The 24,647-nt window shown below is 36.1% G+C and overlaps 2 protein-coding genes across 5 annotated transcripts in view; one reads left to right on the top strand and one right to left on the bottom strand.

Annotated features, from left to right (window-relative positions):
* Window positions 1-1,029: 1,029 nt before the first annotated feature.
* LOC114275085 (helicase-like transcription factor CHR28) overlaps window positions 1,030-24,647 on the top strand; it is a 59,099-nt gene continuing 35,481 nt past the window's right edge. Inside the window, exons 1-6 of one of the 4 annotated variants that reach the window (XM_028217072.2) lie at window positions 1,082-1,278; window positions 18,991-19,043; window positions 19,235-19,345; window positions 19,449-19,674; window positions 19,764-19,949; window positions 20,034-20,422. In XM_028217072.2, the coding sequence (XP_028072873.1) occupies window positions 19,235-19,345; window positions 19,449-19,674; window positions 19,764-19,949; window positions 20,034-20,422 (912 nt within the window). In that variant the 5' untranslated portion in view covers window positions 1,082-1,278; window positions 18,991-19,043. Of the gene's footprint in view, window positions 1,279-18,990; window positions 19,044-19,234; window positions 19,346-19,448; window positions 19,675-19,763; window positions 19,950-20,033; window positions 20,423-24,647 lie in introns of all 4 variants that reach the window. The other 3 variants (XM_082893510.1, XM_028217071.2, XM_028217073.2) reach the window with 3 other exon arrangements.
* LOC145803284 (WAT1-related protein At3g28050-like) lies at window positions 8,236-13,173 on the bottom strand. Its single transcript, XM_082896575.1, has 2 exons — window positions 12,717-13,173; window positions 8,236-8,258 (listed from the first exon to the last, which is right to left on the bottom strand). Exons 1-2 carry the CDS (start codon window positions 13,171-13,173, stop codon window positions 8,236-8,238), a joined length of 480 nt encoding a protein of 159 aa, XP_082752701.1.

Below are 24,647 nucleotides of genomic sequence, written 5' to 3' on the forward strand. Positions count from 1 at the left end.
TGCTCCACTATCACCTACCTTATTCACCAGTTCAGATTTGTGCATATATAAATTTTTCTTCTATTTTTCCCTATTTTCTCACTTTCATTGCATAGCTATTGCTCTTTACTACACTTCTCCTTGTTCTCCGTTCTTTCTCTTTCTATTTTTTCATGTCAAAAATAGTGTGAATGGAAGAAATCAAAGGAATTTCTTGAGTATCTTATGAGATCCATTTGTTCTTTACACAATAAATGAGATTTCAAAATCATAACACAGTGAAATTTCACTGAACTTTTTTTTTGAAAAATCACTGCCAATAAGTGCAATTTCTTACAATGAGTGATTTTTTTTTTTTAAAGGTTTTTTTTTTTTTTTTTTGGCAGGAAAAAGCATGGGATTGTTGTCAAAAAAATATTGTCGGAGATTTGCCAAAAAAATGTGGCTGACCTGTGGGTGTTACCACAAAATCATTACCAACAATAAAGGGTTATCGGCAACAATTGAAGTTGATAATGGCTCATAAAATATTTGGTGTCCTCGAACTATCAAAGTTTTTTCAGTTGCCTTTAAACTAAAACATATTGAACTAGGGACCTAAAAAGGGGGGAAAAAAAAAATCCCTTATAAAGAATGTATAATATTTTAAAGTCATTTGGCTCTTTGTTGAGAGTTGGCCTTTTTAATTTTTTTTTGTTAGTTTAACTTATTTTAGTTTTATTATTTATTTTAAATTATATAAATTTTGTATATTATAATTTAATTTATTTTTATTTTTATCTTTAGTAAATTATTCTCAAAAGTAACTCAATTTTTAATTTTTTTTATTCGTGTAGTTGAGTTAGACTTAAAAAAAAAGTGACTCTAAAACTTTTAAAAAATGTAAAAAACCAAAAACAAATTTATTTTGTTAATTTTAGTCAAATAAAACATGTTAATAAAGTTTAAAACATGGCTCATTAACTATTTTGTTAAATTTTATGCAACATGTACAATTATTTCAAACATTGTTATGTGTCATAAAGTTAAGGTAAAACATTAACAAAAATTGATAAAATATTTGCAGTTTTTTTGGGTCTTTTCCCAGGGGAATAAAATTTTTATATTTCTTTTGCTGAAACGCTACCGTCGAGGAGCTCTCTCTCTCTCTGTCTGTCTCTGTTGGCGTCGCCCCAACCTGAACTCTGGTGACGCCGTCAATAGATCATTGTTTGTTTCTCTCTTTTCTCTGTCTCCGATTTACTGACTCTCTACAAACACCCACTACAATGGCGATTCCACCTCTCATCCCACTTACAGGTAGGGTTTTATTTCTCTCCCACACACAAACACACACTCAACTTCTCATAGTCTCACTCTCTCTCTCTCTCTCTCTCTCTCTATGTTTATTTATATGCATCTCTCTCTCTCTCTGTACAGCCTCATGCTGGTTCACTCAAAGTTAGGTTCTTTTTTTTTTTTTTTTTGGTTGTGTGGGTGTGTATTAAACCCTAGATTATATCTGCATTGTCTTCTCGATTGGGTTGGTGTTTGGTTTTCAACACAGAATGGCTTCTTATTGTATGCTTTCCTTATTTCTACTTACAATTGATTACTGAACCCTAAATGGCCCTTCTTTCTTTGTTCTTCTCAAGTAATTGCTGTGATTTGTTATTTGTGAAACTTGCATGTATTGCTGGCGCTCATTGTCATTGATTGTGGGGTCAGTGTTAAGTCAAATTAAATTATGGATTGAGTTTTCGCCAATGCTTTTCATCTTTATAGTTTCAAAATATAGATAAATAAGTTGAATTTGTGAAAGCACATTGCTTGATGAGGATGGCAGCAAGTCAGATTATTTAAACTACTCTATGCAAGAGTGGTTAGAGGTCTAATTTTATCAATTTATAGGGTTACCCCTTTATTTTTGCTAGTGTTTTTAAAACAAAAGACGCGTTGAGGCACAGAGGTCTCCTGTGGCGTGCGCTTCTTATTGATGTCAAGTGCAAGTTGTAGATAATAAGAATCAAATATTTTTAAAATTCCAAAAATTATAAAGCATTACATCCAACAACTTAACTAAGCAACTAGAAAAAAGGATCTACATGTACATGCATTGTATTGTTACACTGGCTAGCAGGGGAATAAAAAAATAAAGAAATATCAGTGGTCAGGGAAATGTGCATGTCAATAAAAAAAAGAATAAGGAGCCTAACCTAGACAAGAAGAACCCAATAGAGAGAGGAAAGAAAGAAGAAAAAGAACCTAAATAGACAAAGAAAAGTAAGGGGAAAAAAGATGAATCCAACAGACCAGAGAACCGAAGAAGAACCCAATAGAGAGAGAGTGAGAGAGAGAGAGGATGTTGAAACCCATCAGAAGAGATAAAAACAAGAGAGAAACCCAGTAGACCAAAGGTGTGAAGAAGAGGAATAAAAATCCAAAACAAATAGAGGATGTAAAACTCAACGAAAAAAAGAGGATCCCAATAGACTAGAGGCATGAAGAAGAAGAGGAGAAGAATAATAGCTAGGAATCCAACCGAGAAAAAAGATAGAAACCTGCAGAGAAGAACCTGGAAAGACATAGATCAATCATTGAAGCCTTGAGCTTTGTGGTACCAAAGGGTTTCTTTAAACTCAAATGTAGCAATTATGGCCTTTTTGGGTGAGATTCTACAATACGTATTAGGATCATTTAATAATTAAGCATATTCTGATTTTATTTATCCCTATTTGAATGTGTAATGATTTTTACCTAACACTGTGGCACCTAAAAACATGATTTATAACTTCATATTGAACTTTATGTTGTTTTTAAGGCAAAAAATGTGGAGAATTTCATCTCTTAAGGGGTTTTCACAATTTAGGATAACTAGAATTGCTACGACAAATAGATAATACAATAATTTTAGTTGCTAATTCATTCTTTAATATAGAAACATTTGATATCCATCATTCTGTTGTCATGTAGAAGGGAAACACTAACTAAAAATTCAATAACAATTAACAATTTTATAAGTAGGATGATGAAAAATTAAACTAAAATCTGGAAGTTTCAAGCCCTAAATAAGATCTAAGTATTTCAAACAAGTGGATAGTAGCAATATACAAAAATGCTTTAGACCACTAATTAGTGGTGGCTCTAATGATGTGGCAGTGAGTCCCACCCACTGCCACATGTGTTTTGTGCCTTGTTTTTTTTTTTTTTTTTTCAATTGCCACCTCACTAGTGGTGGTATTAGTGATGGTAAATTAGTGGTCTATAGCATTGCTAATACCAATGCTAGCGGGTAGTACGCATGATGCATGTCCAATTCAAATTAATAAGAATAATAGAAAATAATAATGAAATTAATATTATAATGTGTACTTAGCTTATGTGGTATGAGTCCTCCTACCTTAAACCTATGGCAATGGGTTCAAGTCTTGCCCACTTTTGTGTATCTTTTTTTTAAAAAATAAAAAATACTGCCACGTGGCATGAGAGCAAAGGCTTCACTACATCAATTAAGGCTTTCACTTAATAATAGTATGGATACTAAGAAGCACAGACACTTCTAGACAGATAGCGTGTCGGCGTCGTGTCGGTGTCGGACACTGACACTCTTCAGACACTTTCCCGACACGTGTCTCACACTCATCCAAACGTGTCTTATTTTTCTAAAAATAATTTAGACTCGGACACTCTTTGGACACTTAGAGGACACGCGTGTCCATTGCTTAAACACACGTGTCCATTAATTAGACACGTGAAACTAATTATAATTTTGAACAAAAAAACTTGAAATATGATGATAAAAGAAAATTAATGTTGATTTATAGAAATTAGTGTTATATTGCATTTATTTGTTAGCTTAGAATGATATATTCATAAATATGACATATAATAAATATATAAAATTATACACTCTGTGCGTGTCCCCCACGTGTCGTGTCCTGCATATATATATATATATATAGATGATGTAAAATGCCACCTAGATTGAGTCTATGTGTGCTATATGTCAACATGGGCCGTATCAGTTAAAATAAAAGCCGTATTGGCTGTTTTTAGTTCAAATAACGGCTGTATTGGATGATACAACATCATATCAATGTTGTATTGGCGAATATAATTGTGATTTTTTTTCTTACGCCGATACAAGCATGTGTATTTGAATTAGATGCTCAAAATATCCTTATGTAACAGCTACACTGTTACAGCTACACTATTACATATTGGTGACATTTTGAACCATGCCTGAGAATAGTAACTTAGGTTATGAAGTATGGGTATTTTGAAAAACACGTCATACTTGTACTGGGTACTTACTAGCATATGATATTTTGTACGGTACTTCTGTATACGTACCGGGTATTCAAAACAAGTATTCAAATTTTTTATTTTTAATTTTTGGCGTACCCAGACGAAACTAGTATATACCCAAGACGTACCATGCCTCAATTGAAACAATATTTTCTTCTATTACAAAGATAAAATTTATTTTACTAGATTTCTTTTTTATTTTTCGTGCTACGCTTAGCATAATTTTAAAATTAAGCTATGGTTTATACGTTATGTAATATATTGACATTTAATTTTGATTTATACCTTCAGTTTTGGCATTAAATGTTAATTGTAGGTTGGATCTTGACAAATTTAATCAATTTTTGCATTATTCAAAATTGAAAATAAATATTTTTTTTTTAACAAAAGTACCAAGCCGTACCCGTACCATATTTTTTTGGATTTTATCATATCAATATGCCTGTGTCGTACCAGTATTTGTACTTGTACCCATACCCGTGCTTCATAGAACTTAGGTATGTTCACAAAGAATAGGACAAAGAGGAACAACGCTTCACACTTGCAAGTGTTAGGTAAATTCATGGAAACACAATGTTAAATTTCCATAACTCAAAACTATTGAATCAATGAGATTATACATATATTTATAGGCTGTTAGACCCTCCTCCTTTTATAAGGACTAGGACTCCAATTTAGAAACTAAAAATATTTGATAACCACAAATCTTGTCGATCAACTAGGACTCCTAATAAAAATCAATTAACGTTACTTGAACTATAAAAAGACCCATGAGCAAATCCTACATCGAATGTCCAGGAATTTTATGAAATTTCCAAAATATCCCGAACTCCTAAATCCTAATACAATAACATAAATTTATCCAACAACGTACTTAAAAATAAACGCAATTAAAGATTCAAAACTATTCTAGAACTCTACTTAAAGGTGGTCCATTTGAAATTGTAGAATTTCCTTTTGTCTTCTTTCCATGCTCATCATCACCCTACCTCTTGATCTAGGTAAAGAGCTAGGAGGTATGACCTAGACTCTTAAGCTCTTGCGGGATAATAACAAGAATGTACCTTCTTGTGTTCTTGGGTGCTAGACCAAATCACAAAATTAGAGTAGTTTAGTCTAGGTTTTTGTAAGGAATTTTGTAGGATGACCAAATGTGCTTCTTTTGTTGGCTGACACAGGACATCTATGATGACATGTAGAGTACCCATCGTTGTTGTGTGCTTATGACATGTGGTGGGTGCACAAATAGTTACAATACGTTACAATCAAAGGCCAATCTTTCGAAACCAACTGAAATATATAGAACCAAGAACCAACTAGCACAACAAAGGTAGATTAATACTCGAAAGGTAGAAGGTTAAAAAATTGGTGTTTTTCTTGGTTGCAATGATCCTGATGTCAATATCTGTATAGTTGGTGCTAAGAAGGCAAGTCATTCATAAGAGTGTGTTAGTAAAATTGTAATATTTGATTAGAGAAAAGAAAGGAGGCAAAAGCCACGAGCTAAAGTAGTTTGTAGTGGATATCACGGAAGGGAAAGAAAAACAGGGAAGGTGTGGAAGTTGAGATGGTATGGGGAAGGGGTCCATAATGGATGGCAAGTGTCAACGAGGAGGAATCAAATGAGAAGGAGAAGAAAAGATGAAAGATGCAACATTGTGCAACTATTCTACCTGATGTTCAAATAAAAGTACTGTATATTTATAATAAAAACTTAAAGATGAGTAAGTAAAAATATTTAAGGATAAAATGTTTAGTGAAGCAATGTGGGGTTTGGAAGGTGATACTAATAACATGTAGAATATAATGGTGGAATGCATAAGAATAATATTGAAAGAAATCCTTAGAGTCACATGGAAAAAACCTTATATATAAAAATACTTGGTGGTAGAGTAGTGGATACAAGCCGTAGTAAAAAAGAAAAGAAAAGAAGAAGAATGTATTAAAAAGTGACAAAACGATAAAAATGAGTGAAATTTTAAGAGATATAAGTTGGTTAATAAGGAGGTTAAAAAAGGACAATTAGAGATGCTAAACTAAAAGCGTTCAATGTATACCAGATTAGATAGTAAAATGGAAAAAAAATAGTATTTACAACTTGCTAACTTATAAGAAAGGCAAAGAAGAGATTTTAATAAAAAGTGAAAATTTGAGGGTGTTAGTGAAGCTGTGAGGGATGAGGAGACTAACGAAAGGTGGAAAAGTTATTTTGAGAAATTGTTAATTGAAAACATTTAGAAAGTTAAGAGGAGAGAAATATAATAGCGTTGATGGAACCGGAGAATATAAGTTTTATCATCAACTAAGGGAGTTTGAGGTGGAATTTGTATTGAAGAAAATGAAATCAGGTAAATGCTTGATGAGTGGAGAAAAAGTATTTTAGTACCTATATATAAAAAATAAAGGAGATATCCATAATTGTAACAACTATAGAGACAAGTTGAAGAGTCATACAATGAAATTGTGGGAGATGGTGATTGAGCATCACTCAAGGATTATTTTATTATTATTATTATTTTTTTTGATGATCGGGTGTTCAAGCCAGCTTACACGCACCTCGACTAATCCCGGGACCTACTCAAAATGCCCCTTCCATGTGGATCAGGCAAATCTCGGGTAGAGCCCGCGGGCGTAGCCTCAAGGAGTTGATAGCCCTTAATGGGAGTTGAACCTAAGACTTGGAGGGAGCACACCCCCATACCCCAAACTGCACCCACTAGGCTAATCCCTTGGGTTAGCATCACTCAAGGATTATAACAACAATTTCAAAGGATTAATTTGGATTAATGCTCAGTAGATCAACTTTGGAAGCGATATATTTACTAAGAAGATTAATATAATAGTATAGAGAGAAGAGGATGGATCTACATATAGTTTTATAGATCTAGAAAACGCTTATGACAGGGTGTCTAGAGATATAGTATGGTGGGTGTTGGAGAAATGTGACCAAAAGGTATACTAAGGCCTCGTTTGGGAACATGCTAATTTAGTAACTTGTTGGCTATTTGGCTAAAAAGGTAGGTAAAAAAAACTTGTATGTTTGGGATGACTTTTTGGCTAATTACGAAAAGATGTGCAAAAAGTAGAGAGAAAAGAGAATCTTTGACTTTTTGGTATGAGTTGTTGGCTTTTTGACTAATTTAGTAACTTTTTGGCTAATTGGCTAAAAAAATAAGTCCCCAAACGGGGCCTAATGCGAGAAACTAAGAAGCACGGACATACATGAAACACATTACAAGTTTGAATAAAAATAAATTGGAATTTAATGACAAAACGAAAACAATATAAATTTAAATCTATTTTCTTCCTTTAGATTTTAAGAATTATTATCTTTAACTTAAATATTTATATATATGATATATAATAGTTATTTATCCTCACATATGACATAAAAATAAATAAATAAAATTATATATTTTGTACGTGTCCTACATTTTTTGAAACGTTACGTGTCGACGTGTCCATGTTGTGTCATGTGTCTATGTCTGTGTCTGTGTCCGTGCTTCTTGCCGAGAAAGACATAAATGATGGGGTTGAGTCTTGTGACTATAATTATTGAATTACTAATTACTGTAGGATTGCATTGAGGGTCTACTGTGTCCCTATTTGCCTTAGTCATGAATGAATTGAATTAACTAAACACATTCAACAAGATTTCCAATTGTGTATTTTGTTTGCAGATGATATTGTTTTACTAGCTGAAACCAATGAAAAAATTAACACTAAATTATAAATTTGGAGAGAAACAAGAAATTAAAAGGGTTTAAAATTAGTAGAATATAAAATGTAACTTTATTAATAATTAAAGTTAAAATAATGGAGAAGTGAAGATTGAAAACCAGGAGATAAGAGCATCTCCAATCTTCACCTTTTCTTTCATCAAATTTAAATTTGATGGAAAGTGTTCAAAAATCATCTCTAATCCTTTCATCAAATGTTCATCAAATCAAGGGAGAGTCATTTTTTCCATCAAATTGATAACTCATCAAATCCTTCATCAAATTTGAATTTGATAAAAATTTAAAAAGATGAAACATCTGAGATGATATGTTTTTTTCATCAAATTTGATGAAAAGTGAAATTTGGGATGAGAATGTAATTTTTCAAAAATTTTGATGAAATGATTGGAGTAGTTCATATCAAATCAAGCTTTTTACTCAAATTTGGAATCAAATTAGATGAAAAATTTGGTGAATGATTGGAGATGGTCTAACAAATAGTAAACATTTTCATTACTTAGGTTCGATTATTAATAAGATGTTGGTATGTTGAGCTAGCAACCCACAATCTTTCTACCAAATTACTCTGTTAGACTTTTAGTTTTTTCTTTAGGCTAGTTACTTACACCAAGTAGAAGGGGCCATTGGGCCCCAATATAGTTAAGACCATGTTTGGTAGGGGGCTTAAATTGTGGTCTAGTGGCTTGTCAATTCATTGCAATTAGTTCAATGTACGGTCAGTGCTATTCAGGGTGTTACATTTCGATTTGTGCAAAAAGAGTGATGAAATTTCTAGGATGGGTTTTGATGGGGCAATTGACGGGGTTGGGGGTTCTTGGAGGGCAAGGTAGTGATAGATTGGATTGTTATTTAATGCTGGAATGGCAATGTTGATTGTAATTGAGAAGGGGTTCTAGAGATGGAGTTGAAAGAGGCTTGTGGGGTTCAATCGACTAGTAAGCACATGGATAAGCATGATGATGAAGTGTAATGGATGGTTCTATTGATGCTCAGTGTGATGCAACTAGCAATAGGAGTACTTCTATGATCTTGAGTTTGCCATGTGGGGAAGCATTGGGAAGTACGATAGTCTGGTTTTTTAGCTACGTTCAGGTTGGAGGGTGGTTGAGGTAGCTTAGGAGGATTGAAAATTGGGTATAAGGGTTGTCCTCCCTCAGCATGTCCTTTGATACAATTTCATTTTGCTTATAAAAAAAAACTTACCAAGAAAGAAATACACATAAAACAAATATAAGCGTAACGTAGACTTCTTGAGCTTCAACCGTTCAATAAGATGGGATTAGAGTTTTTTGGAGAGAAAAACAGCTTCCATATAGGCATGGTATGGCTGGGGAAAACTCCAGGTGTACGACGAATACACTTCCCTTCTCTTTGTAGGAACTACAAATGATCTTATATATACATTTTTTTATACTTGCATGTATGAATACAAATATATATGTAACTGTTACTTAAATGAAAAAATGTATATGTTGCTGTTTTACTTATTGAAAAAGTGTATGTTATATCATGTTCTCATGTGTAATTCTGTCAAGCATTTTATTATTTGTATCAATATTGATGTAGGATATCAAGTGCTTGGCATGTGACTAGTTAGTGGTGGGGAATTGTTAGCCTATATTTAGAGAAGTCATAACCATCTTGTAACCAACTTTGATATATGAACATTTATTGTTAGAGATATTCTCTCTCTAGAACGTTAGGGTTTCTTTCTCTCTAATTTCTCTCTCTTGTTCTTGATTGGACCCATCATGTTGATGTTTCCTCCCTTCTACCGATGGTAGTGATGGTTCTGATCTAAGAAGTACGAACACGGACACGGACACGAGACACTCAGATACGCAAAATTTTAAAAAATGGAGGACATGACATGTTGGGAGCATGCTCAATATATATAATTAATTTTTTTTATTATATATCATAAAATTATAAAAAAATAGGGCAAATTACATAAAAACCCCCAAAGTTTCACGTGCTTTACAAATTAAACCCTAGAGTTTCAATTTTAACAATTTAAACGCTATATTTTAAAATGAGTTTCAATGTAAACCATCCGTCCAACTCTGTTTCCAAAGTTAACAAAACTTTTTTTTTGCAAGACACGTGGCAATGTAAAAATAAATTGATAGAGAGAATGACTTGTATGTATTATTGATTGATGTTTGATTGATTTATGATTGTTGTGTTATATTACAAAGCAGAGTAGCTCATTATATAGGAGAGGGTTTGGGTAGTAGGTGAGGAGTAGGTGAGGGTAAATTGGTGGTAGGTGTAGTAGGTGTGGTAGTAGGTGGTGGTAGGTGTAGGTAAATTCTAACAGCCCCCGCAAACTCAAGGAGGATAGAAACTAACCAACTTGAGTTTGGAGAGAGGAACAAAACAAGAAAATACATAAAAATAAAAATAAAAAGGAGACACTGTATGGTCGTGGCAGACCGTTGGTGAAGACACTGTATGGTGGTGTCATAACGTGGTAGAGGACACTGTATGGTGGTGTCATAACGTTGTAGAGGACACTGTATGGGGGTGTCATAACGGTGTAGAGGACACTGGATGGCGGTGTCAGACCGATGTAGAAGACAGTTTATGGGGTCATGTCGGACCGTTGTAGCAGACAATGTTGTGACAGTTTACGGAGTCTTGCTGGACCCTTGTAGAAACTAACCGGAATCAATGTCGGGACAGTTTACAGAGTCTTGTCGGACCCATAAAGGAACTAACCGAAATTAACGTCGGGACAGTTTACAGAGTCTTGTCGGACCCATAAAGGAGCTAACCGGAATCAATGTCGGGACAGTTTACAGAGTCTTGTCGGACCCATAAAGGAGCTAACCGGAACTAATGTCGGGACAGTTTATAGAGTCTTGTCGGACCCTTGAAAAAGGCTAACCGGAATCAAATGTCGGGACAGTTTATAGGGTCATGTCGGACCGTTGAAAAAGCTAACCGGAATCAAATGTCGGGACAGTTTACAGAGTCTTGTCGGACCCTTGTAAAAGTGGCACCCTCAAAAGGTGTGCCCAATTTTGTCAAAAGGCGTGCCATCAAAAGGCGTGCCCAATTCATCAAAAAGTGTGCCGGACATGATGGCGAGGCACGTGGGCGCCTTGGCTTGCGTGCCCGTTTGTCGGCTGGTGGTAAGAGGCGCGCGATGCGCGTGGCTGCCTCGGCTATAAGACAGAGGCTGAGGCTGAGGCAAAAAACCTGCAAGAGATATTCTGAGAGAGATTTCTGAGAGAGATTCTGTAACACTCTGTTTTCTGAGAGAGAATTCTGAGAGAGATACTGTGTAACACTCTGGTGCCTAGAAAATGGCTTCATCGTCTTCCCGCGGGCTGCTCACCCTCTTTCCCGACCTCAACGAGTCAACGAGAGAGAGAATTGGTGCGGTGGCACTGGAAACTCAACCAAGCGCCCCGGAGTTTGCTCCGTTGAACTTTCCGATGCGGTCGGTGGAGCAAAGAATGGCAGTGCAGTCAGATGTGGAGGCCAACCAGTATACTTTGAAGGCATGCGTGGAAAGCATGACGGCGGTCACAAACTTGTCGAACCGGCTGCAGAGTAGGGCAAATGAGGTTCAGCAGTTAAACTCCCAGCTGGCTCTACTCCAACGCATGTATAAGGATGCGCGAGCAGAGATAAGCGTGCTAAGGGCTGAAAACAAGGAGCTGAAGCGGAAGGCCACCGTGATGTTCCGATTTGGAGGGCCGCCATTTGCTGTAGTGGAGGAGCAGGGGGGAGTGAATGTGCTTGGTGGATTAGGAAGCACAGAGGCAGCACCGTCAAGGACCGCTCAGGACGGAGGCAAGAAGAAGAGACCGGCAGCAGAGTAGAGAAGAAAAATCACGCCTGTGGATGTGTTTTGTTGTATTTTTATTTTTTATTTTTGTTTTTATTTTATTTTTTTGTTTTGTTTTGTTTTGTTTTGTTTTGTTTTGTTTTGTTTTTTTTTTTTAATGTTTTGTAATGTTGTTTTGTGGTTGTGTAAAATTTGGAGCGGAGTGAACCCCACATGAATAAAAGAGTGTGTATTTTGTGGTTTTTTTTTTTTTTTTTTTTTTTTTTTTGCTGGGACAGATGAATAAATAAATAAATAAATAAAAAGAAAAGAAAAGAAAGAAAAGAAGAGAAGCAGGTGGAAATATTAAAAACAAAGAAAAGTGTGGTGGGAATGGATGGAAAAGATGTGTTGGTGGGAGAGAAAAGAAAAGTAAAAACTGAAGAAAAGTAAATGGCGTGCTGTGTGGGTTTGTCCAAAAGAGGTTTTTTTTTTTTTTTTTTTTTTTTTTTTTTTTTGAATATAAAAAATAATAATAAGATAATGGAAAAAGATAATAAAATAAAATAAAATAAAAGTAGGGATAAGAAAAAATATATTATAATAAAAAAATATAGATATATATATATATATATATAAAATAAAAGAAGAAAAGTGTGAAATAACGTGAGTGGAATAAATTAAGAGAAATGAGAGATATGATTAAAGTGGGTTTGAAAGTGTGAAAAGATGAGAGAGAGAGTGGGATGACATGTGTGTGTATGGGGCAGTGTGTTGAGTGTGTGCCCATGTGCATAGGTCTGCCGACGAGATGGAGGGGGAAGAAGCCATGTGATTCAGGTCTTTATTTTTGTACTCTACAAGAATCTGGTTGATGTAGAATTCAGCCATTTGCCAACTTTCTTCCACATGTGCAATAGGCATGCTCATACCTGCAGGTGATGGATTCAACACAATAGGTGTGCCTTTGTAGAGAGTTACTAAAAATGCTCCTGAAAGTGATACTACGGTGCCTATGATTTTAGCTTGACTGCGCGAGCTTCTCAGTGCTAGCTTTTCCATCCTGAAAATGAGGGCAAGTATAAAAGTGAAAGCAGGGACGAGGTTGCTGATGGCTGAAGCAAGTGTGGGAGAGCTGTAATTGATCCCTGTATATCCCAATATCTGAGACGTACACCCGATCAGCCCGAGAAGGAAGATTTTACATGCGATGGAGGAGTTGAGAGGAGGCAGCTCTGTTGATCTGCGAGAGAAGAAAGGGGAAGGGAGGAGGACAAGAGCAGCGACAGCATAAGCGTAGACGACAAAGACATGACGGCTCATGCCATGGACGGTGGCTGCTGTGAATAAGGTGTTGAGACCGACGTTGATGCACTCCATCGTCACCATTGCTGTAAATGGCAGCACATCCCTGTAACAATACTTTTCCCTTTCCATTGTGTGTGTGTTTATGCCATCTGTGTCTTTTGATAGAGCCAATTGGGTTTATTGAAGGTGGTGGATTGGAAGAAATTTCAAGGTATGTGTAGAAAATTCTAGTGGACTAGATTGAGGTCCGGCGAGCGGCTAAGGCGAGTTTGCCGCCCGCCGGTGACGCGAAAAAATACTAAATTCTTAACCTTGCTCTGATACCATGTAAAAAGAAATTGATAGAGAGAATGACTTGTATGTATTATTGATTGATGTTTGATTGATATATGATTGTTGTGTTATATTACAAAGCAGAGTAGCTCATTATATAGGAGAGGGTTTGGGTAGTAGGTGAGGAGTAGGTGAGGGTAAATTGGTGGTAGGTGTAGTAGGTGTGGTAGTAGGTGGTGGTAGGTGTAGGTAAATTCTAACAGGCAATCTTTTATTTACTCTTTTAACTTGATGTAAATATTAATATAGAACATGAACACACCAAATCATCACCATCATTCATCAACCATTCAACAAATCACCACCATCAATTCTTAACACTATAATTGACTTCACACAATCAATCCTACCACCCGTCTTCTTTGCCCCATTCACCCACACCACTATTGCTTTCTCCGTCTCTGCCACAATCACACCACTGCCGATGCCAACACCGACATCGACACCAACTCCTCTTCCATCTCTGCTAGGCATTTCTATTCTCTTCTTGAGTAATCATATATGACTTCACATTTATATCTATACATGTATGTACATGTGTATGTTGAAGTGAAGAATGATTTTGTCTTCTGGGTATTCAACTATTTGATTATGATATATATATATATATATTCAGACACATATACATAAATATACACATTAATTGTGTTTCTAGGTTTCTGTTTACATGATTCATGATTATTGGGTTTCGAAATTCGAACAGAAGCATCGAATAGGGTTTTGGTTTCAGGCAATGGATAGTTTTGTATGTTTTGTTCCTAGTCCCCAATTGATTTTTTGTACAAATTTTGTTTGGGTTTTTCTGATTTGAAACTTTGATTTGGTGGGTCTTTGAGATTTGAAGCAAAAATTCAACAAGATTTCAAGTATATACTTGTTTACCAACAAGTATGTTTAAAACCATATATTTATATATATGTTTTACTACAATCTTTTCCTTCTCCATCGATGGTTCTTCTTCTGCAATTACTTGACTCACTAAAACCTTTTTAATTGCAGCTCTTGTTTTTGGGTGTCTATTTTTTAATGTTTTATTTTATTGCTAGTTTCTGGTTGTGTGTATTTTTGGTTTAGTTGTTGAATCAAATGCAAGAAGCTTGGGTTTCTATTTGGAAAGGAAATGGTAATGGTTGCAGCAGCCTGCATAGTAATGGCGCCGGTGGTGGTGAAAAATGGGGAAGACAACTAGGTGAATTGACTAAATTATCCCTTAGTTGTTGTGTGGAAAGACAATATTATCCCTTTCTATTTCTTTTTTTTTGGGGCTAAATCAAAACAACACCATTTTCCTGCCCAAAAATTGCTCTATTAAGGAGACCAAACAGAAATGGACAGAGGGTTTACATTGTACATGGATTTAAAGTCTGGGGTTTAAGTTGTTAAAACTTAAACTCTGAGGTTTAATTTGCAAAACAGGTGAAACTCTGGGGTTTTTTTCATGTAATTTGCCCAAAAAAATATTAAAGGTAATAAAAAATACAAAATTACACTTATAAAATTATACCAAACCAAACGAAGCCTTAAGTCCCATCAAATGGGGTCGGCTATATGAATTCTTCTTTTCCACGCGGCTCTATCAAAAGCCATTTCGTTAGTCAAATTAAGTAAATCCATATCTCTATTTACAACGCTAGCCAACATTAATCTAGGCCTACCCGGTCCCCTAACATTTCCATTTACCGTCACTGCATCGCATCTCTTCACTACTGCCTCTGTTGGTCTCCGTTGAATATGACCAAACCATCTCAATCGATTCTCTCTCAACTTATCTTCTATCGGTGCTACTCCTATTCATTTCCGAATATACTCATTTCTAATTCTGTTTTGTCTAGTCTTGCCACACATCTACCTTAGCATCCTCATCTCAGTAATACTCATCTTATCTACATATTGTTTCTTGGTTGCTCAATACTTCGTCCCATACAATATCGCTGGTCTAATAGCTATTCTATAGAACTTACATTTTAGTCTAGTGGGTATGCATTTATCACACAGTATCCCATATACACTTTTCCACTTAAGCCATCCTGCCTTAATCCTATGGACCATATCCGTATCAATCTCCCTCGCCGTTGTGATAATCGACCCTAAATAACGAAAATGTTCACTCTTAGGCAATTCTTGGTTCTTAATCTTCATTTCTCCTTTGCTTTCATTATTTCTGTTACTAAATTTACACTTCATGTACTCTGTCTTAGTTTTGCTTATCCGGAATTCTTTAGATTCAAGTGTTTTTCTCCAAATCTCTAACTTTGTGTTAACTACTTCTTTAGTCTCATCCACTAACACAATATTATCTGCAAAAAGCATATACCATGGCACGTCATCTTGAATATTTCTCGTCAACTCATCTATAACTAAAACAAAAAGATAAGGACTTAGGGTAGATCCTTGGTGTAACCCTACAGTGATAGGAAATTCATTAGTCTCTCCAGCAGGTGATCTAATAGTGGTCACCACCCCTTCATGCATGTTCCGAATCACATCAATGTAACCTTTTGTCACTTCTTTCTTCTCTAACACCCACCATATTTTATCCCGAGGCACTCTATCATAAGCTTTCTCAAGGTTGATAAACACCATATGAATGTTTCTTTTCTTTTCTCTATATTTTTCTATTACTCTCTTCAAAAGATAGATCGCTTCCATTGTTGACCTATCAAGCATAAACCCAAATTGATTTTCTGACACCTCTGTTATATCTCACAATCGCGTTCCATTACCCTCTCCCACATTTTCATTATATGACACATTAGCTTGATTCCTCTATAGTCGTTGCAATTCTGGACATCTCTTTTATTCTTATAGATTAGCACTAAAATACTCTTTCTCCACTCATCTGTCATGTTCCTAGTCAACAAAATTTTGCTAAACAACCTAGTCAACCAAGCAACCTCCTTTTTATCCAAACACTTTCAAGCTTCAATAGGGATATCATCGGGTCCTAAAGCCTTATTTGATTTAATTTTCTTAAGTGCAATCTCCACTTCAAATTCTCTAATCTTGCGATAAAAAAAACACACATTTCATAGTTAAAACATCATATATCATGCACAAATAACATAAAAATTGCATTCTATATTTCAAAATAAAAAATTGGTTCCTATAATAAAATTAATAAATACATCATTAAAATTAACAATTTCAACAATGTGATTTTTTCTTCAAATAAAAATAATTTGTTTTATCACATAAAACTAATTTGACAAAAAAACAGAAGAAAAAAAATAATCGGAGAGAGAGCCAAGCCAAAAATAAAAAAGAACAAAAAAAAAACCAAAGAGAAAAAAAAAAGGGCGTTGCATTTAGCAAAAAAAGAAAAAAGAAAATATAAATAATCAAAGAGATAGAAAGATGTTACATTTAGAGAGAGCGACAGAGAGAAAACAAAGAGTCAAAGAACGAAAACATAGAGACAGAAAAAAAAGAGAGAAAGAATGATAGAGAAAGTGAAGAACCAAAAAAAAGAGTCGGAGAGAGAGAGAGAGAGAGAGAGAGAGAGAGAGAGAGAAACAAAGAGGCAGAGAGAGAGTGATCGAACAAGAAAGAGAAGAAAATCGAAGGAGGAGAAGAGAAGAAAACAACAGAATTGAAAAAGAAGACATACTTTTGATTTGTTGCAGCGAACGGCGAGCGGCCTTAGCCCTTTCTCTCATCTCCTCTTCTCTTCGATCTTTGGTTTTTACAGTTTGAGCCCCAGTTACAAGTTTTAGAAATTATGTTTTGTACCCCGCAATGTTTGAAACGTGTCCCAAATGTGTCCGACTACAAAAAATTCAAAACAATATGGGACACTTTCGTGAGAGTGTTAGACACATGTCGGAAATTGATACGCAGCCCTCAGGGAGGTATCCGCGCTTTATAGGTTCCATTGATATCGAGGGTGGTACTCATCGCTCCTTTGATAATCTCTTTTTGGTTACGCAAAGGCGTCAAGCGAATGTGGGTAGGTTTGAGCACGAATGGGAGAGCAATATCGAGATAAAGTTTCCTGACTTTTCATGGAAGCCTTAATCCCAACGAGTTCATTGATTGGCTCAATACTATCGAGTAGATCTTTGATTATGGAGAGCTTTCCAATGAAAAAAAGGTCAAGCTTGTTGCTATTCGACTAAAGGGAAGAGCTTTCACTTGGTGGGTACAACTACCTTCAAAGTGTCTACCAAGCCCTTCATGTTCTCAAGCAAGTTGGAGGTGTGGGCTAGTACACGGAATCTTTCTATCAACTCATTGCTCGGGTTGATTTAAATGAGAGGGAAGAGCAACGGGTGGCTCGTTATTGTGAGTGGCTTGAAGCCTTTAATCCAAGATGTTCTTGCCTTGAATATATTGTGTAATGTTTCCGAAGCCTATAATCAAGCTTTAGCCGTGGAAAAGCAACAAAGTTGTTGTGCTTCCCAAATGGGACAATACTCCCAAGGAGTGGTCTTGGCAACTTGTTGAGGTGTCTTGTGGGAGATCATCCTAAGAGTTAGGTTGGTATTCTTCCCTTAGCCAAGTTTGCTTACAGCTCGTCAATCAATTGCACCATAAATACTTCTCCTGTTGAAGTGGTTTATGGGATGAAACCTTCAAGTGTTATGGACTTTGTTCCTTTTCCTATCTCAAGGAAGGGAAGCATCAAAGCGGAGGAAATGGCTACATTCATGAAGAATGTTCATGCTCAAGTTAGGTCTTAAATTGAAAAGTCCAATGCCAAATACAAATCAGCCGGTGATGTGCATAAACAGAAAGTGTTGTTTGAGGTGGGGGATCTTGTTCGGGTTGTGTTGAGCAAAGAAAGGTACCCTCACGGTTCTTACACCAGGTTGAGTGATAGGAATGTGGATCCTTGTGAAATGTTGCACAAATTCAATGACAATGTTTATCAAGTCAAATTGTCGCCTCATTTGGGAATCTTCAACACCTTCAATGTGCAAGATCTGGTGCCTTATTTGCCGGATTCTTCTTGCATCGACACCACTTCTGTCATTGTAGATTAGCTTTCTTTTTGGAATTTGTTTGTATCATACTTTTCTAGTTTTGTGTTTCATTTCTTGTGCATTGGTTGTATTTTGTTTGTCTTCACTTGAGGACAAGTTCTTTCGAGTGAGAGAGTATGATGTGGGATATTCTCTCTTTGATATATGATGTAGGATAGCCTCTATCTAGAGAAGTCATAACCATCTTGTAATTAACTTCGATATATGAGCATTGATTGCTAGAGATATTCTCTCTCTAGAACCTTACGGTTTCTCTCTCTTGTTCTTGGTTGGACCCATCAAGTATCCAGTAAGCTTTACAGAACAGATTGCCTCAGAATTTTATGATGATTGGGGCATGTGAGGTTGGACGTACACCCTCTTGGATACCAGTCTGCAAAATACTTTAACCTCATTATTTGAAGTTGTTATGTTGTTGATTCATATATTAACCTTCTGATTCATCTTGCTAAGCAAAGCAGGTCTAAAGTTGTTCAGTTGTGTACAGTGTTGTGTAGTTCTATTTAACATCATGATATGTGTTTTTCAGCTTCTCAATTCATTTGAATGCTCTGCTTAATCTTATTTCTGTGCTGTATTTCAGATTGAACCTGTTTCCAGTAAAATTAAGATATTACCTTGCATGCCAATATTGTTGTGAGTTGAAATGTTTCATTTTCCTTTCTAGGAAGGAATATAATTTATCTCCAGTACAAAATTATGAACCATGTCTATTTGGTTTGTTCTCTTTATTTTTGATTTAATTGGGTTTTCTGGCTTTTGTTTGCTTTTGTTTTTTATTTTTATTTTATTTTTCTCATGAGATAGTGGGTATACTGTTAATGCAGATGCCTGACGATGTGGATCCTTTTCGTAATTTTGTTGAGTCTACTAGGAGATGTTGTTCTTTTCTGAGTGGATTGCTTTGCAGCTTAGTTTCTCGACATTGTACTGATCTGGTGAGTAAAGATTCTGTGTCTGATGGTGAGATAGATGAAACTTTTTTTATCTTTTGGTTCTGCTGCCATATTACTGGATACTGATCATGATATTTGATTGCAGGTTGGCTCACCATTTGGTGCTTCTTATAAGTTGGCTGGAGAAGGGGATCATCATTCAACTGTTATGGCCGCAAGAGAAACGATTGATCTTACTTCATCTGATAGTGATTCATCTTGGGATCTAGATGAATATAGAGAATATGAATCACTTCTGAGGGAAACTGCTGATTCTGCCAATCACGAGATCATTTCATCAAGGGATTCTGCAGTTGGTGCAACTTCAAGGGGTAAAAATTAACATTTTTATAAATAAAAAAATCTGCACGTTCCAATATTCTTTTGCTACCCGATCATATAGCACTTGATTTTGTTTCAGGTCGTGTTGGACCATCTCAAGAGGTTCCCTTTCCTATGAAAGCAATTACTTCTAATGGAAGTTCTTCAAATGTTGACCATCATACAGAGGCTAACCTTCGGTTGCATCCTAGTTCTAGTGAATATGTTAGAGCCTCTAATTGGCATACGATGCAGGCTGACAATTCTAACTATTCTAAAGAGAACGGTAATGTGGTTCAGCCAGAAAATGTCATGCATTTCAAAGTTTCACTGGTTCATTGATTCTGAACTGTTGGTATGTACGGTACAGATTACAAAAAACTTTCTTCCCAACAAGCTCTGAAGAGGACCCTTCCAAATTCCATCCAGGCATCTGCACAAAGTTCCAGATCAAGCAATTTGGTAGAGAATGTTAGCAGCAGTCAGATTCGTGATGCTCGTGGAAAATCTCATCATTATGCATGGCCAAATCTAGCCAAAAAGAACCATATGGAAGACCATTTTGGCAGGAGCATTGATGATGAAGTTATTGTGTATGAGAACAACGGAAATAGGATACTACCTCCATCCCTGATGCATGGCAAGTCTGTTTCAACTTCACAGTATATCAGTTCAAGTGATCCTACACCCCGTCCTGGTTTGGTTGAAGAAAGGGCTGTTGGAAGTGATGAGAGACTAATTTATCAAGCGGCACTACAGGTATTTCTCACCATGCAGATATAAAATCATTTTAATTTCCATTATGTGGTCTGTGAAGAGTTATTATCTTGGATTTTTCTTGGATTCTGTTGTTGGCTCAAAATGCATTTGTTGCCATTTCATGTACTAGAAAGTGCTGCATGTTTGACTTCTCACTTTTCATAAATGTGTCTCCCCGTCTTCTTAATGAGTTTGACCTGGGTTTATAGCTGCCATGCTATGTAGCACGGACACGGACACGGGACACGACACGGACACGTAAAAACGCAAATTTTTAAAAAATAGGGGACACGACACGCTGGGGACACGTTTAATATATATATATATATATTTATATATTATATGTAAAATTAAAAAATACATACTATTTTTATTTATTTATTTTATTTATTATATGTAAAATTAAAAAATAAATATATTATTTGTATTTATTTATATTATTTATTTACAAAAAAAAGGTGTAAAAAAGAAAAAAGAATAAAAAGAATAAAGAGAGAGAGACACTCAGACACAGTAATAAGGAAGAGGGAAGAGAAAGTGAGAGTCAAATAGAAAAAAAGGGAGAGACAGAGAGCGAGAGCGAGAGGCGACGGTGACGATCAGAGAGCGAGAGGCTAGAACAGAGAGAGATGGACAGAGAGAGAGGAGATGAAGACGATGAGAGACGAACACAGAGAGAGAGGAGACGAACAGAGACGCGAAAGAAATACCTCGATCAGTGACGAAGAGGATTCGATCTAGCCTCGATATAGGCTTTAACAGGTTCTTCCTCTCTCTCTCTCTCTCTCTCTCTCTCCCCCTCTATCTTCAATGGGTTAGGGTTTCTCTTTGTCTCTTGATTAGGGTTTCTTTCTGTTTACAACGTGTCCACGACGTGTCAAGCGTGTCGGAAAGAGTGTCCGCCTGCAAAAATTCAAAAAAAAAACAGGGACACGTTAGGTCGAGTGTCGGACACGTGTCCGACACCCATACGCTGCCTCCAGAGATGTGTCCGTGCTTTATAGCTGCCATGAATGTAAGAATAAGTAAGAAGACAATATACTGCTAATGGGTGAGACAAAATTAGGGTTCTCTCTCATGAGCACATATTTATATCAAGTGGTCCGAAGTACAGGAATACCCCTCAGGCTACTGGCAACTGAGCATAGCATAAAAACATAACACAACACTCTCCCCCAAGTTGTGCGAAGATATCTCTTATGTCTAACTTGCAAAAAATGGGGTAACAAATTCTACTACTAAGACCTTTGGTAAAAACATCAACCAACTGATTTTCTTATTTTACAAAAGGCATACAAATCAATCTTTTATTCGACTTCTCTTTGATGAACTACTTGTTAATCTCAGTATACTTTCTTCTATCATGCTGAACTGGATTATGGGCAATCTTAATGGCAATTTTGTTGTTGCAATCTAACTTTATGGGTCATCACAATAGACTCCCAAATCTTCTAGTAAAGTCTAGTGCCACATTAGTTCACTAGTGTCGGTAAGTTTCTAAATATTTCTGTATATTCGAATATGTTTTTAATACAAGAATACACCAGTTTATATAACAACCTAACCTTAGAACTGATAAGGAAACACAAAGATTCACTCCATCTCTAATATATACATAACATATATAACTCAATCCCTAATATATACAGAATATATATACTACCACATATACATATAATGTAAGGAGCCAAGAAGACAGATGGAGACAGAGTCTGATTGGCCGTCTTAAGATGGGTTTCTTCAGAGAGTTCACGAACAATAGCATCCACAGAGGGAAAAGGAGACCGGTGAAGGATACCACCACGGATAGCCTCATATTGAGGGGAGAGAGTTGTTAAGAACTGCACTAAACGACCCTTTTTCTCGAAACTACACATAGGACTAGCCGGTTCCATGAGAGCAAGCTGATCCATAAGTCCTGTCATCTCAATGTAGAAATCTTGAATAGACTGATCTCGCTGGCAAGCACTCTGAATAGCTGTTTCCAATTCATATCGTTTGGCAAAGTTGGACTGTTGATAAATCCCCTGTAAATAGTCCAAACCTCCTTGGCAATAGTGTATTTGGAGATCATCCCAATACGATCATCCACAGCATTATGAAACCAAGTCAGAACTTGGGCATTATCATAATCTCAAGTGTCACAATTAGCTTGATATCCATCCTTTTTGGGATCCGATAAACGAGAAACAGAACGAGAAACATATCTCCATTTTTTTCGACCAAGCAAATTTTTTTTCATAACATTGGACCAATAAGGATAATTGGCTCCAATAAATTTGCAAGCTATAGATTAAATCTTATTGTCTGACATGGTGATAATATGTAAATAAAAGCTATTAGGGACCTAAATGAAAAGTATTAGAACCAGTGGAGGTCAAAATATAATAACCAGATTTTTGACTCAACACCCAGAAATATCAATCAGTTTAAGGAAGAACCAAAGTTAAAGAATGAAGGGAGAGAGTCTGAACCAGACGATCAGACAAACCAGAGAGAGATCGTGAACTAGAGAAGAGAGAGATCGTGAACTATAGAGAGAGAGAGAGCAGGCTTGTGCAAGTAAGAGAGACCCTTGCGAGAGAGCGAAGGATGAAGATGAACCAGAGTAGAGGGTCGCGACTTCAGACCAAAAATCAGGAGGCTTTCATGACTTCAGAGAACCATAGAGAAGGCCTTCGTGACACCGAGAGGACTTCGAACAACGAGTTCGAATGAAGCGAGAGAACGTCGAACGATCGAGACTAGACCTAGGGTTTCGAATATGGCTCTGATATCATATAAGTTTTTGAATATTTCTATATATTGTAATGTGTTTTTAATACAAGAATACACCAGTTTATATAACAATCTAACTTTAGAACTGAAAAGAAAACACAAAGATTCACTCCAACCCTAATATATACATGACATATATAACTCAATTCCTAATATATACAGAATATATATACTACCATATATACATATAACGTAATATTCTCAAAGTATCATGAGCCAAAACCCTTTATTTTGCCTTTGCACTGGATCTACACACCACTACTTGCTTCTTGCTATGCCAAGCAACTAAATTTCCCCTTGCAAAAGTATAGTAGCCTGAAGTAGATTGTCTATCATCAATTGAAACTATCTAATCTGCATCAGTAAATGTCTCTAATCTCAAGCCACCATGGTTAGAGAACAATATCTCTTTTCCAGGAGCTGACGCGAGATTACTCAAAATGCGATATATTACATCTAGATGCACTAAATGAGGATCATGCATAAACTGACTTGCAACCTCGACTACATATGCAATGAGTATGGAACATATATTGAGTCCCTCACAAGTCTCCTGTATCTCTCCTTGTTTGTAGGATCACCGACACTACTACTAAGATGATGTTTAGCCTTGATTGGTGAATTTTTATGGCCTACAATTCAACATGCTTCTTTCATCAAGAAGATTGAGAATGCACTTACTTTGAGAAATAAAGATGCATTTATTTGATTGTTTTTTTTTTTGGGGATACATAATTAGACTTTATAGAGAAAGCATCAAGATGAAACAAAAGAATACAAGAAAACCCCAAAATGGGATGATGCTAACAACTTTTAACCAATAACATCATCTAAAAAGTCTAAGAAACAAATAAATCTAGATCCATCCTTCTTCTCTTTGACCAATTGTACAGAGTAACTAATAAATGGTTTTCAAACCACGAAACACAATGACGTGTCTCTAGAAAAGTATGTTGATTCCGTTGCAACCAAATCAACCACATCACACAAAATGGCACCAATGACCAAACCTGTCGTCGACGGTGCTCAACCCGAACCCCCCTCCAACTCCACAACAACTCCAAAACCCCCATCGGCTACACCCAAGCAATTCCAAAGGCAGAACAAATAAGCCCCCACCAAATAAATAATCAGATGCATTTATTGGATTTGGCAACTTCAATCCCGAGAAAGTGCCTCAAAGGATCAAGTTTTTTTATTATATCAAATTCCTTATTTAATCTCAGCTTGAGTTGTGTCACTTCCTACGTATCATTGTCTGTCACCACTATCATTCTGATTGTAGACAGTAATCTTAACGTTGTTTCATTGAACTTTCATAGTGTCATTTGTATTGCTCTATTTGTACCCAAAATTTAGCATAGTCTTCCTCAAGAATATGTACTACTCTAATAGTTGAAGTAGGTGTTACAATCTGCGGCTCATCCTAATTGAAAAGCCCATCCTA

Source organism: Camellia sinensis, chromosome 11 (assembly GCF_055761805.1).
Source record: "Camellia sinensis isolate YWXY chromosome 11, ASM5576180v1, whole genome shotgun sequence".
Taxonomy (NCBI): domain Eukaryota; kingdom Viridiplantae; phylum Streptophyta; class Magnoliopsida; order Ericales; family Theaceae; genus Camellia; species Camellia sinensis.

Excerpts from the sequence above, each read along its gene's own strand:
- LOC145803284 (XM_082896575.1), bottom strand. The coding sequence starts at position 13,173 with ATGGTGACGATGGAGTGCATCAACGTCGGTCTCAACACCTTATTCACA. Across the intron at positions 8,259-12,716 it reads GTTGAATCCATCACCTGCAG|GATTTGATGAGTTATCAATT; the intron begins GTATGAGCATGC and ends AATTTGATGAAG.